The sequence below is a fragment of the Sapajus apella genome, unplaced genomic scaffold (genome assembly GCF_009761245.1).
Source record: "Sapajus apella isolate SASKATOON/1434 unplaced genomic scaffold, GSC_monkey_1.0 scaffold53, whole genome shotgun sequence".
Classification (NCBI taxonomy): domain Eukaryota; kingdom Metazoa; phylum Chordata; class Mammalia; order Primates; family Cebidae; genus Sapajus; species Sapajus apella.
Window position 1 is genome coordinate 1,816,816 of NW_022436993.1, and position 13,743 is coordinate 1,830,558.

General features: G+C 43.6%; 1 protein-coding gene across 13 annotated transcripts in view; it reads right to left on the reverse strand.

Annotated features, from left to right (window-relative positions):
* The window catches only part of ANKRD26 (ankyrin repeat domain 26), a 93,455-nt gene extending 82,010 nt beyond the window's left edge, over positions 1-11,445 (reverse strand). For 8 of the 13 annotated variants that reach the window (XM_032243804.1, XM_032243803.1, XM_032243806.1 and 5 more), the window contains exons 1-4: positions 11,027-11,444; positions 5,635-5,749; positions 5,299-5,472; positions 4,532-4,638 (exon numbers count right to left, since the gene is read on the reverse strand). In XM_032243804.1, coding sequence (XP_032099695.1) covers positions 4,532-4,638; positions 5,299-5,472; positions 5,635-5,749; positions 11,027-11,268 — 638 coding nt within the window. In that variant the 5' untranslated portion in view covers positions 11,269-11,444. Of the gene's footprint in view, positions 1-4,531; positions 4,639-5,298; positions 5,508-5,634; positions 5,750-11,026 lie in introns of those variants that run through there. The other 5 variants (XM_032243802.1, XM_032243799.1, XM_032243813.1 and 2 more) reach the window with 3 other exon arrangements.
* Between the last annotated feature and the right edge of the window lie 2,298 nt (positions 11,446-13,743).

A 13,743-nucleotide genomic window follows, 5' to 3' on the forward strand; every position in this document is an offset into this window, starting at 1 on the left:
TGATCTCTTGACCTTGTGATCCACCCGCCTCGGCCTCCCAAAGTGCTGGGATTACAGGCGTGAGCCACCGCGCCCGGCCAATAGAAGTCTTTTGATGGGCAAAAACCTATGCTGAGTTTACTTATCTAGACAGGAGAGGGATCCAAGATTGCCGTTTAGCAGCAGCTCAGGATTGCAGCTCCCAGTGAAGGCGCAGGGAGTGAGCAGATGCCAGACTTCCAGATGAATTATTGTTGCCCATGGACCAGGGGATTACCAGCGGAGGAGCCCTACGGGTCACCAGCACAACTCTTTTGGCCAGCGCGGCTAAATGGCGTTCCGGCGGGGCAGCAATCAGTACAGAGTATGCAGGACTGGGTGCCCTTTTGGTTGGTGTTTGGAGCTCCGGGTTGCCCATTCAGCTGACTGAAAAGGGGACTGAAGCGGGGAGCCAGACCAGGAGATTACCGGGCAGAAAAGCCCCACGAATCTCAGCGCCGCTGTTTCAGCCAGCGCAGTTGCAACACGGAAAATTGCATAGATCCCGGCTCCTTTCCGGTGGGCGACTGGGGCACCTGGGAGAGAATCGACCATTCAATTAAGAAAAGAAAAAAAGGGGGCTGCGAGGCGGGGAGCCAGGTGATCAGGCTCAGCTGGTCCCACTCCCACAAAAAAGCAGCAATTGGAAACGCTGACTGTTGAGATTTTCACAGCAAACACAGCTGAACCCGGGAAGGTCCAGCTCTGTGGGGGAGGGGCATCCACCGAAGGAAAACAAACAGAAATAACATCATCACCAACAAGCTGTACGCCCACTCAGAGACCCAATCTGAAAGTCAGCAATTACAAAGACGACAGGTGGATAAATCCACAAAGATGGAACGAAACCAGCGCAAAAAGGCTGAAAACATCCGAAATCAGAATGCCTCTCCTCCTTCAATGGATGGCAGCTCCTCATCAGCCAGAGAACAAGGCCTGATGGAGAATAAGTGTGATGAATTGTCAGAATCAGGCTTCAGAAGGTGGATAATAAGAAACTTCTGTGAGCTAAAAGAACATGTTCTAACCCAATGCAAAGAAACTAAGAACCTTGAAAAAAGGTTTGATGAAATGCTAACGAGAATAGACAATTTAGAGAGAAACATAAGTGAATTAATGGAGCTGAAAAACACAATACGAGAACTTCGCAAAGCATGCACAAGTGTTAACAGTCAAATTGACCAAGCAGAAGAAAGGATATCAGAGGTCGAAGACCAACTCAATGAAATAAAACGAGAAGACAAGATTAGAGAAAAAAGGGTAAAAAGGAATGAGCAAAGTCTCCAAGAAATATGGGACTATGTGAAAAGACCCAATCTACGTTTGATAGGTGTACCTGTATGTGACAAAGAGAATGAATCCACGCTGGAAAATATTCTTCAGGATATTATTCAGGAAAACTTTCCCAACCTAGCAAGGCAGGACAATATTCAACTCCATGTAATACAGAGAACACCACAAAGATATTCCTCAAGAAGAGCAATCCCAAGGCACATAATCGTCAGATTCACCAGGGTTGAAATGAAGGAGAAAATGCTAAGGAGAGCCAGAAAGAAAGGTCAGGTTACTCATAAAGGGAAGCCTATCAGACTCACAGCAGATCTCTCAGCAGAAACCCTATAAGCCAGAAGAGACTGGGGGCCAATATTCAGCATCCTTAAAGAAAATAACTTTCCAGCCAGGCGCAGTGGCTCAAGCCTGTAATCCCAGCACTTTGGGAGGCCGAGGCGGGTGGATCACAAGTTCAAAAGATCGAGACCATCCTGGTCAACATGGTGAAACCCCGTCTCCACTAAAAATACAAAAAAAAATTAGCTGGGCATGGTGGCGTGTGCCTGTAATCCCAGCGACTCAGGAGGCTGAGGCAGGAGAATTGCCTGAACCCAGGAGGCGGAGGTTGCGGTGAGCCGAGACCACGCCATTGCACTCCAGCCTGGGTAACATGAGTGAAACTCCGTCTCAAAAAAAAATAATAATAATAACTTTCAACCCAGAATTTCATATCCAGCCAAACTAAGCTTCATAAGTGAAGGAAAAATAAAATCCTTTATGAGCAAGCAATTGCTCAGAGATTTCATCACCACCAGGCTTCTGACAGAAGCACTACACATAGAAAGGGACAACCAGTATCAGCCATTCCAAAAATATACCAAAAGCTAAAGAGCATCAACATAATGAAGAATCTACATCAACTAATGGGCAAAACAGCCAGCTAGCATTAAATGGCAGTCTTAAACTCACATATATTAATATTAATATTAATCCTTAATTTAAATCGACTAAATGCCCCAATCAAAAGACACAGATAGGCAAATGGGATAAAAAGCCAAAACCCATCGGTATGCTGCATCCAGACCCATCTCACATGCAAGGATACACAAAATTCAAAACAAAGGGATGGAGGAAGATTTACCAACCAAATGGAGAGCAAAAATAAATAAATAAATAAAAAGCAGGAGTTGCAATTCTCTCCTCTGATAAAACAGGCTTTAAAGCAACAAAGATCAAAAGAGGCAAAGAAGGACATTACATAATGTTAAAAGGATCAATGCAACAAGAAGAGCTAACGATCCTAAATATATATGCACCCAATACAGGAGCACCCAGATACATAAGGCAAGTTCTTAAAGACTTATAAAGAGGCTTAGACTCCCACACAATAATAGTGGGAGACTTTAACATCACATTGTCAATATTAGACAGATCAACGACTCAGAAAATTAACAAGGATATCCAGGACTTGAACTCAGACCTGGAATAAGTAAACTTAATAAACATTTACAGAACTCTCCACCCCAAATCCACAAAACATATATTCTTCTCAGTACCACATCACACCTACTCTAAAAGTGACTACATAATTGGAAGTAAATCACTCCTCAGTAATTGCATAGCATTTCACAGGTTTAAATGAAATATTGGTTGGCTGCTTGTTTTTTTCCTCCGTTAATTCTTCCTGTCTCCATTGTTAAGCACAATTATTGGCATAAAAGAGGTTTTTAATCCCATTTTTAGACTGCATTCTAGCCTGGGCAATAAAGCAAGACTCCCGTTCTCTCTACCTCTTTCTCTTTCTTTTTCTCTTTCATTCTTTTTCTTTCTCTCTTTCTTTTTCAAAAAATAAAAATAAAGTAGACAAAGATTTAAATAAAGAATTCTCGATTTCTTCTCTAGTCTGATATAACATATTACAATTCAAAGTCAGCTAGGGGTCAGATAAGAGCTATCTGCAGGCTTAAAACAGTATCAATAATAATGGTGGCCAGGTGCAGCAGCTGATACCTATAATCCCAGCACTTTGGGAGGCCAAGGTAGGCGGATCACTAGAACCCAGGAGTTCAGGCCAGCCTGGGTAACATGGCAAAATCCCATCTATACAAAAAATATGAAAATTAGCCGGATGTGGTGGCATGTGCCTATAGTCCCAGCTACTCGAGAGACTGAGAAAGGAGGACTTCTTGAGCCTGAGAGGCAGAGGCTGCAGTGAGCCAAGATCACGCCACTGCACTCCAGCCTGGGCGACAGAGACTCTGTCTCAAAAATAATAATAATAATGCCAATAAGTGTGGGCTAGGCAATGAATCAAATGCTATATAGTCTTACTTAAATACAACTGCCTTCAAGGATATATTTAGTATCCTCCTTTTCATATCAGAGAACATATATGGAGATAAGTAAGGTCCCCAAATTTACACAGTTAGCAAGTGGGAAAGCAAGGAATTAAATCCAGTCTTGTGTGATTTTTAAAGCCTCTTTTCTTTTTATCACCCATCTATGACTTGTCTTCAGTAAAGGAAAAGCTTATTCAATTAAAGCTGTTTTTCTTCCCTATGCCCACACCAACTAAAAATAAAAACATCAAAATATACTAGAAATAGAAAAGGAAAAAAATAATGAAACTATAGTATCTGGTAATAGCAATTAATAATCACTTAGGGATAACTTAACATTGGTATTCTTCAAAGAAAGGAACTTAAGGCAAAGAAGCACCCAAAAGACAAAATGATTTCAAACTCCTATTCATGTTGAATACAGCATTTCTAAAGGAAAAGTACAAAAGCAGAGATTAGAACACCACCATAAAAGGGTTACGAAATTCAATATTGAGTTAAAAAGTAAACCAAAAGTTAAACTCCACATTTTATAAAACTAATAAAACTGATAAGAAAGCTCTGGAGCTAACAGATCACATGACCAAAAACATGAGTTTACAAATAACAAACATCAGTCAATATTGTAAGATGAATCCTACTGTACAATCTTCTTTTATATTGCCCAATCCAAGCAAACTGCTTTTCTACCTGATTTGTGTTGCTATTTGTCACTATATTCCCATAATTGTGTTAACCTTATTAATTTAATATTTCTAACTTGAGAAACAGCAACAGAATCACTGTTGCCCCTCTAGAACAACAGGCAGGTTTAAAAAACTCTAACACAAAACACGCAGGTTTAAAAAACCTCTAACATGCAACATGCAGGTTTAAAAAAAGAAAAAAAAAAAAGACTGTACCTTTCCAATTTATCTACTCCATTCGCATTTGCTTTTTTCTTTATTAAAAATTCCACCATTGGCTGCTTTTTTCCACTTACTGCAAGTAAAAGTGGCGTGAGGTCATCCTGTAAGACAGCGAAACAATTTAAAATGCACAAAATTACCTATTTCTCAGCTGAACTGAAAACCTTATGTCAGATCCTATGAACTGAAACATATAAAATAGAAAACAAATAAGGCCAGGCACGGTGGCTCATGCCTGTAATTCCAGCACTTTGGGAGGCTGAGGCAGGTGGATCATGAGGTCAGCAGATCGAGACTATCCTGGCTAACATAGTGAAGCCCGTCTCTACTAAAAATACAAAAAATTAGCCAGGTGTGGTGGCACATGCCTGTAGTCCCAGCTACTCCGGAGGCTGAGGCAGGAGAATCACTTGAACTCACGAGGTGGAGGTTGTGGTAAGCCAAGACTGCACCACTGCACTCCAGCCTGGGCAACAGAGAGAGACTCTGCCTCGGAAAAAATAAAAAAATAAAAAATTGCCTTTAACAAATTGTGTTTTCACAAATATTTACAATAAATGCATAAAAGAAAGGTGTACTGCCCAATGTTTCTTTAAAAGTATCAACATTTAAAGTAAAATCTTAGACAATTAAGTTACTTTAAAATACTTCTCTTCAGGGAATGCTTGAGCTTCCAAATATGAAAAACTAACCCTTACATATGTCACTGTTGAAACAAATGCATTTCAAATACTGTAAAAATAAAGCTGGTTGATTTATACCTTGTTTCTTGCTTCGATATTTGCATCATGCAAAAGCAGCTTTGTTGCTACTGACATGTCCTCGTTATAGACTGCATAGTGGAGAGCAGTGTTGCCATGGACATCGGCAAGATTTGGATCAGCCCCATGTTCTAGCAGAATAGTTGCACATTCCTCTTCCTGGCATTGAACAGCCTGCCAGTATTAGACCAAGAAATAGATCGTAAATTCTAGGAATGCAAAATAAGCATTCCACAGGTTTCACCAGTTAGTTATATTTTAATGAGATAAATTCATTTTCATTCTATATATTTAAATCAAATTCATCTCATGCTGAAAAAGCTGGCTACTATATACCTTCATCAGAGCTGTCCTGTTTTCATTGTCACAGACATTGAGCTGGCATTTTCTGTCCACCAGGAGAGTTACTACTTCTGGATGACCACTTGCACAGGCCAAATGCAGAGCTGTCCTATGAGAGTGACAGGACTTTTATAAACTGTAGTGCACTGTCTCAAAACATACAATGATTCACAAAATTATAAACATTAAATAGCATGTTGATACAGTTTGGCTGTGTCCCCATCCAAATCTCATCTTGAATTATAGTTCCCATGATCCCTACGTGTGGTGAGAGGGACTCCGTGGGAGGTAAGTGAATCATGGTGGTGGTTCCCCCACGCTGCTGCTCTTGTGATAGTGAGTAAGTTTCTCACGAGATCTGATGGTTTTATAAAGGGGCCCCTCTTGGTTGGCACTTCTCCTTGCTGCCACCATGTTAAGGACATGTTTTCTTCTCCTTCTGCCATGATTGTAAGTTTCCTCAGGCCTCCCCAGCCATGCTGAACTGTGAGTTAATTAAACCTCTTTCCGTATAAATTACCCATATATTAACAGGTATGTCTTTATTAGCAGCATGAGAACTAATACACGTTATTCCTCTGCCTTCAAAACAAGTATTTAATTTTCTTCTAAAAGAAGTACTATATTTATTAGCTCTAACTACTCACCATATTAATGAAAGAGCAACCTATTAGAATAGAAAAGTCTTGGCCTAGAGATCGAGACCATCCTGGTCAACATGGTGAAACCCCGTCTCTACTAAAAATACAAAAAAAATCAGCTGGGCATGGTGGCGTGTGCCTGTAATCCCAGCTACTCAGGAGGCTGAGGCAGGAGAATTGCCTGAACCCAGGAGGCGGAGGTTGCGGTGAGCCGAGATCGTGCCATTGCACTCCAGCCTGGGTAAAAAGAGGGAAACCCCGCCTCAAAAAAAAAAAAAAAAAAAAAGTCTTGGCCTTTGGATTCACTTCAACTTGGGAGTTGAATCCTACTTTAGGCTCTGTCATTTATGGCTTAGTAAGTGCCTCAGTTTCCTCATCAGTAAAATGAGGATCAAAACAGTAGCTATGTCATTAGACACCACTCAGATGCTTAAATGAGAATTTATGCAAAATGTTTAGAACAGCTCCTAGCACAAATAACAGCTCAACAATTGTTAGATATAATTACTATTACTACTATTTAACAAAGATGTTTTAATTAAATAAAATGATAAAATTATACCTAGCTGGCAGTATGTTTTAAAGATCAGAGATAAGCCAGGCATGGTGGCTCATGCCTGAATCCCAGCACTTTGGGAGGCTGAGGTGGAATGACTGCTTGAGTCCAAGAGTTTGAGACCAGCCGGGGCAACATATTAAGACTCCATCTCTACAAAAAATTTAAAAATCAGCCAGGCATGGTGGTGCACTCCTGTGGTCCCAGCTACCAGGGAGGCTAAGGCCAAAGAATTGCTTGAGCACAGGAGGATGAGGCTGCAGTGAGCTGTGATCGTGCCACTGTATGCTAGCCTGGGCAACAGAGAGAGATCCTGTCTATCAAAAAAAAAAAAAAAAAAAAATCAGAGATAACACTGTATTTCAGTTTTTCTAAGATGCTCATTTTCTCACATTTTAACGTCCCTGACGTTGGAATGCCACTTGTGATTCATGATTTATTACAACTATAATTGGGAGCATTTTTTAAATTCAAAAATAAATTTTTAAACAAAGTAATTCTTAATGTGTTTTCAAAAACTTTAAGCCAAAGGAAACTCAGGATTCAAATGAAGAGGTTGGCTCATTTTATTCAATATTTATATTTATAGAATATATGCAGCTATTTCCAATGACTAATATCAGTATTTAAGACATAAATTTTCCAAAAAGGAGTTGAAGGTTATCTCTTACAATATTCTACCTTCAGGAACACTTGTTTAAAAGGAGGGGCTTGGCGTGGTGGCTCGTACCTGTAATCCCAGCACTTTGGGAGGCCAGGGCTGGCAGATCAGTTGAGGTCAGCAGTTCAAGACCAGCCTGGCCAATATGGTGAAACCCCATCTCTACTAAAAATACAAAAAGTAGCCAGGCATGGTGGCTCAGGCTTGTAATCCCAGCTACTCAGGGGCTGAGGGAGGAGAATCTCTGAACCTGGGAGGCAGAGTTGCAGTGAGCCAAGATCACACCACTGCACTCCAGCCTGGGTGGCAGAGCAAGACTCCATCTCAAAAAAATAAATAAGAGGAGGGAGGAAAAGTTTCGATTGAGATTGTTCTAACAGTCTAATTTTAAATCTCTCAACTTGCTCAGGTTGGACAGGTATGTAAACACGAAGTTTTTGAGGATGGAAAGGTCTTGAGAGATAGTAGACTATGTTGCTGAGCGCGGTGGCTCAGGCCTGTAATCCCAGCACTTTGGGAGGCCAAGGCGGTCGGATCACTTGAGGTCTGGAGTTTGAGACCAGCCTGGCCAACATGGTAGAACCCCATCTCTACTACAAACACAAAAATTAGCTGGGCATGGTGGCACGTGCCTATAATCCCAGTACTGGGGAGCTGAGGCAGGAGAATTGCTTAAACCCAGGAGGTGGAGGTTGCAGTGGGCCAAGATCACACCATTGCACTCCAGCCTGGGCAAAGAAGGGAGACTCCATTACCAAAAAAAGCGACAGACTATGTCTGCTACAGAACAGATATTCAGGTTATGTTTGATGAATAAATGGATTGAAAGAATGGAAAAATCGTTAGGGAGTTCAATATTGTTAAATAAAACTTTTATAAAGTAGAGCAATTCTTGGCCGGGAGTGATGGCTCACGCCTGTAATTCAAGCGCTTTGGAGGCCAAGGCGGACGGATCACCTGAGGTCAGGAGTTCAAGATCAGCCTGACCAACATGGTGAAACCCCGTCTTTATAAAGAAGAAAAAAATATTAAAAATAAATAAATAAATAAAGCAGAGCAATTGTTTTATTCTTTTGCAATTTTTTTTTTTTTTGAGAGTCTCGCTCTGTCGCCCAGGGTAGATTGCAGTGGTGCAATCTCAACTCACTGTAGCCTCCCCCTCCCAGGTTCACACTATTCTACTGCCTCAGTCTCCCAAGTAGCTGGGACTACAGGTGTGCACCACCATGCCTGGCTAGTTTTTGTATTTTTAGTACAGACAGGGTTTCAAGATGTTGGCCAGGCTGGTCTCGAACTCCTGGACTCAAGTGATCCACCTTCCTCAGCCCCCACAAAGTGCTGACATTACAGGCATGAGCCACCACATCCAGCCTAATTATCATTTATATTTGGTATTTTTATTGTCATAAGGACACAACTAAAATAATTGTACTTGTTTGAATATAATAAATCTATAATAAAAACGTATATAATAAAATGTATACATAAAATCTATAAATACAGGTAAAAAGATTCCCTCTACTTTCTTTTTTTTTTTTTTTTTTTTTTTTTTTTTGAGATGGAGTTTCGCTCTTGTTACCCAGGCTGGAGTGCAATGGCGCGATCTCGGCTCACAGCAACCTCCGCCTCCTGGGTTCAGGCAATTCTCCTGCCTCAGCCTCCTGAGTAGCTGGGATTACAGGCACACGCCACCATGCCCAGCTAATTTTTTGTAATTTTAGTAGAGACGGGGTTTCACCATGTTGACCAGGATGGTCTCGATCTCTTGACCTCGTGATCCACCCACCTCGGCCTCCCAAAGTGCTGGGATTACAGGCTTGAGCCACCGAGCCCGGCCCCCTCTACTTTCTTTTTATTTTGTTTTTTATCTTCTTACTTTTTGGTGTGTGAACAAAAAAAAATCTGCTTTACCTTTAATTTTAATTTTTATTTTTTAATAGAGACAGGGTCTTGCTATGTTGCCCAGTGTAGTTTCAAACTCCTGGGCTCAAGCAGTTCTCCTGCCTTGGCCTCCCAAAATGCTGGGATTACAGTCGTGGGCCACCATGCCCAGCCAAGATTCCCTTTACTTCTGAAAAGGATAAAAGTTGTTTATTTGGATAGCAATCCACGAAAGTTAAGAAAGGAAGAAAGAGAGAGAGAGAGAAAGAAGAAATTATTTTTATCTGTGTGAGATTCATATTCCTGCTCTTCCCAAGGATTTAACTCATTAATAATAAACTTTCACTGGAACTTTTCTATACACTCATTGCAGAAATCATAGAAAAGAAAAAGGGGAAAGTTTGAATTACTATACAAATGCCCAGAAATAACAAATTTTACGTTTCATACATATTTTCAACTAACACAAGACCACAGTCTGTTTGCATGTGTAATCAAACTGATTTTTTTCTCACTTGAGATACCAAAGTATATCCTCATATACCAACATACTTCCTATATCTATTGCCACTTTTTTTTTTTTTTTGAGACAGAGTTTCACTCTGTCTCTGAGTTGCTGAGTCCTGGCTCACTGCAACCTCTGCCTCTCAGGTTCAAGCGATTCTCCTGCCTCAGCCTCCCGAGTAGCTGGGATTACAGGTTCCTGCCACCATGTCTGACTAATTTTTATATTTTTAGTAGAGATGGGGTTTCACCATGTTGGCCAAGCTAATCTCGAACTTCTGACCTCAGGATATCTGCCCACCTTGGCCTCCCAAAGTGCTGGGATTACAGGCGTGAGACACCATGCAAGGCCACTATTGCCACTGTCAATGGTCATGTATGCACTGACATTTATTTATAAAATCCATTCTATGGGTTCTTCTTAATACATTGCTTAAGCAATGCTGAAAAAAATAAATTACATGTATAACTACTCCCTAAAGGCATTTTATTTTTCTTTTTGAAAAATAAGGTCTTGCTATGTTGTCACTAACATAGCTCACTGCAGCGTAGAACTCGTGGGCTCAAATGATGCTCCTGCCTCAGCCTTCTAAGCAGCGGGGGCTATTAGAGATGGGGGAGTCTCGCTATAACGTCCAGGCTGTCCTCGAACTCCTGGCCTCAAGCGATCCTCCCACCTTAGCCTCCCAAAGTGCTGTGATTACAGGTGGGAGCCACCGCGCCTGAAGGATAATAGATTTTATAGAAATAATTTTGAACCCAGAAGTTGCTATATTACGGGAACTACTTATCTCATTATGCACCTTTCAATAAAGTATATGACCCTGTCTTAAATGTGTACTTTAAAAATAAAACGCTGTATGTACTTTTGTTCACTAATTCACTTTAAAATTGTCAATGAAGTCCTCTCTAAGGGGAATTAGGGGAGATCGGAAACCAGATGGAGTTGTTTTTGTTTTGCTGCTCAGAAAGGCGGCCTGAGCGCTGGAGCCCTGCAAGGTGTCCCCGTCCCAGGGGCTGCGGAGCGCGCGTGAATCTGACCCAGGCCCCAGGTGCCGGGGCGGGGAGGGTCCCACAGGCTGCGCTCCTCTTCCTGCCCGGCTGCTCCCGCGGAACCCACGCCGGGCTTGTGGTTCCTATTACCTGTTCATCTTGTCTCTATCATTCAAGCCATTCTTCCTGAGCAGAAGAATCTGCTGCACTTTCGCCACATTACCCGCGCTGGCAGCTTTGTGTATCTTGCCGAGATCTCGGTCTCGGACGTGGTACCCGGGCTGCGAGTAGGCGCCGTCCCCGGGCTCGCCCCCGCCGCCCGAGTTGCTCCTCCGCCGCCGCGCGAAGGAACCCAAGGGGGACTCGCCCTTCTTACTAAAAATCCTCTTCATGGTCCAGGCGACCGGTCTTCAGAGACACCTCGTCTCTCTCTCGGCTCTTAACGCCCTCCGGCGCCCAACATAGCAAGTCCCTGCTAGCCGCAGATTCCACACGGAAACTCCGCGGTTTCCAATCTCCCCGGCGGGGTTACTAAGCTAGCGGTGCCGCTAGACACAAGTGCGCGTGCGCGCTCCAGACGGCAGGGTCCCTGCGCGTGCGCAGGAAGGCCCGGCGGCCCAGGGTGCTCCGTGCGCATGTGCAAGGCCCAGTCACTCGCAAATCTCGGTGACTTTGGGACTAGCCCGGCGTTCCCGTCAAACAAACGTCGGTGGGAGTTTGGCTGAGCGTTCAGGACGTTTGCAAGAAGAAGCCTCGCGCCTGTTGGGGAAGCAGCCTTTACGCATGAATGGGACTGGAGTAGCGTTAAGATGCCGAAGGAACCTCGTCTCCGAGAAAACTCCCCTAAGAAACTCCCTCAATCTCCGTATCTCTCAGTTTATTCCCTTTCCACGTCCTTTGGGTCCCAGCTGGTCTCCATCAGAACTTAGCAGATGCAACAACAGAAGGCACAGGATTTCGGAGATCGTGGCAGTGTGAAGTGCAAACTTACGAGGAGAAACCAATGCACATTCTCCAGAAGAAATGAAAAAGCGTTTCTGCGTGCCTCCGCCCACCCCCTCTGCCTTGGGCCCAACCTTACGTTTTATTTTTTGCTTTTAATTTTCGAAGATTGCGTCTCTTTTTTTTTTTCCAGACAGTCTCGCTCTGTCGCCCAGACTGTAGTGCAGTGGTGCAGTCACGGCTCACTGCAGCCTCCACCTCCTGGACTCAACGATCCTCCCACCTCAGTCTCCCGAGTAGTCAACTGCAGACGCACCACCACACCCAGTTATTTTTGCATTTTCTGTAGAGACCGCCATGTTGCCCAGGCTGGTCTCCACCTCCAAGGCTCAAACGATTCTCCCATCTCAGCCTCCCAAAGTGTTGGGATTACAGTTGTGAGCCGCCGTGCCCAGCCTAGATTGAATAATTTGACAACAAATTGGAATTACCAACGCAGATGCCAAGTGTTTTGAGTCTCAGCAGAAATTGCTGCTGGAATGCACCTCCGTAGCTCTGGACAGCTCTAGGGTCCCTGCAGAGAAGGTGGCTGGCCCTAGGGCAGGTGTCTTTATTGGCAAGAGGGAAATGAGCAAAAGCAAAACACTTCTCAGGCCTCTCCATCTTAGCTAGATCAAATGGTTTTGATGTGGGAGAGTGTTTCCCAATATGATCACCAAGAATTTTCCTCCTACACTAGCCTAGCTAGAAAGTTGTTTCCTCCTAAACATTCCCCAACGTGATCTATGAAATTAGTCAAGTCCCAGCATTTTGGGAGGCCGAGGCAGGTAGATCACCTGAGGTCAGGAGTTCGAGACCAGCCTGGCCAACATGGTGAAACCCCATCTCTACTAAAATTACAAAAATTAGCTGAGTGTGGTGGCACGTACCTGTAGTCCCAGCTTCTTGGGAGGCTGAGGCAGGGGAATCACTTGAACCCAGGAGGTGGAGGTTGCAGTGAGCCAAGGTCACACCCCTGCACTCTAGCCTGACGCCTAGTGACAGAGTGAGACTCTGTCTCAAAAAAGAAAAAAAAATTAGCCAGGCTCAGTGGCACACACCTGTAGTTCCAGGCTCTTGGAAGGCTAAGGCAGGAGGATCACTTGAGCACGGGAGTTTGAGACCAGCTTGGGCAATATAGCAAGACCCCATCTCAAAGAGAAAGAATTATTAACTGTAACAGTAGTATAAAAGTGAAAAGAGAAATCTAAAGACTCTCTTAGGGCGAGATAATAGCCAAAGTAGGAACAACTTAAAATGGGTGGCTCCACAAGGCTGAGGATTCAGGTGTTTTTGGAGAAGGTGTGGTTGCCATGGCCAGAGCTGGTCCACAGTCACCCAGCAAGCAGGAAGCACCTTTCTGGAGTACCAGGGGCCCAATCTGATAGATGGGTGCATAGATGGTGTGAGGAGGCGGGAAGCCCTCTTCCCCACAGAGCAGTGCAAGGCCTAGGGGGAGGAAGCTGTCACGAGCCTGCTCACAAAGACCATGTTGTCCATGTTAAAAAGGTTACTGACTGGGGCCAGAGCTCAGGGTAGTCAAAGAACTGCATGCTCTAGGAATGCAGAGCCTGGGCAGAGCACTACACAGTTCCTTCGTGTAGAAGGAACACGAAGAAGCTACCCAGCAGCACACCAGAACCTGGGCCAGGGCCACGCCCCCATGTCTGGACAGGCAGAAACAACCTACTGGGATGCAGATGAAATGAGGTTGGTCATCAGATACAAGGAGAAGTCAAACATTCAAATGGAGTCAAACTTCTCTGCCACCTAGCAGGCTGCAATCCCACCTCATTCATCAGTGTTTGAACCCCCCTCCGAAATTAACCCTTTCTTGAGTACTCTCCTTCACCTCTAAGGTACCCTTCAGACTTCTCTTTCCATCT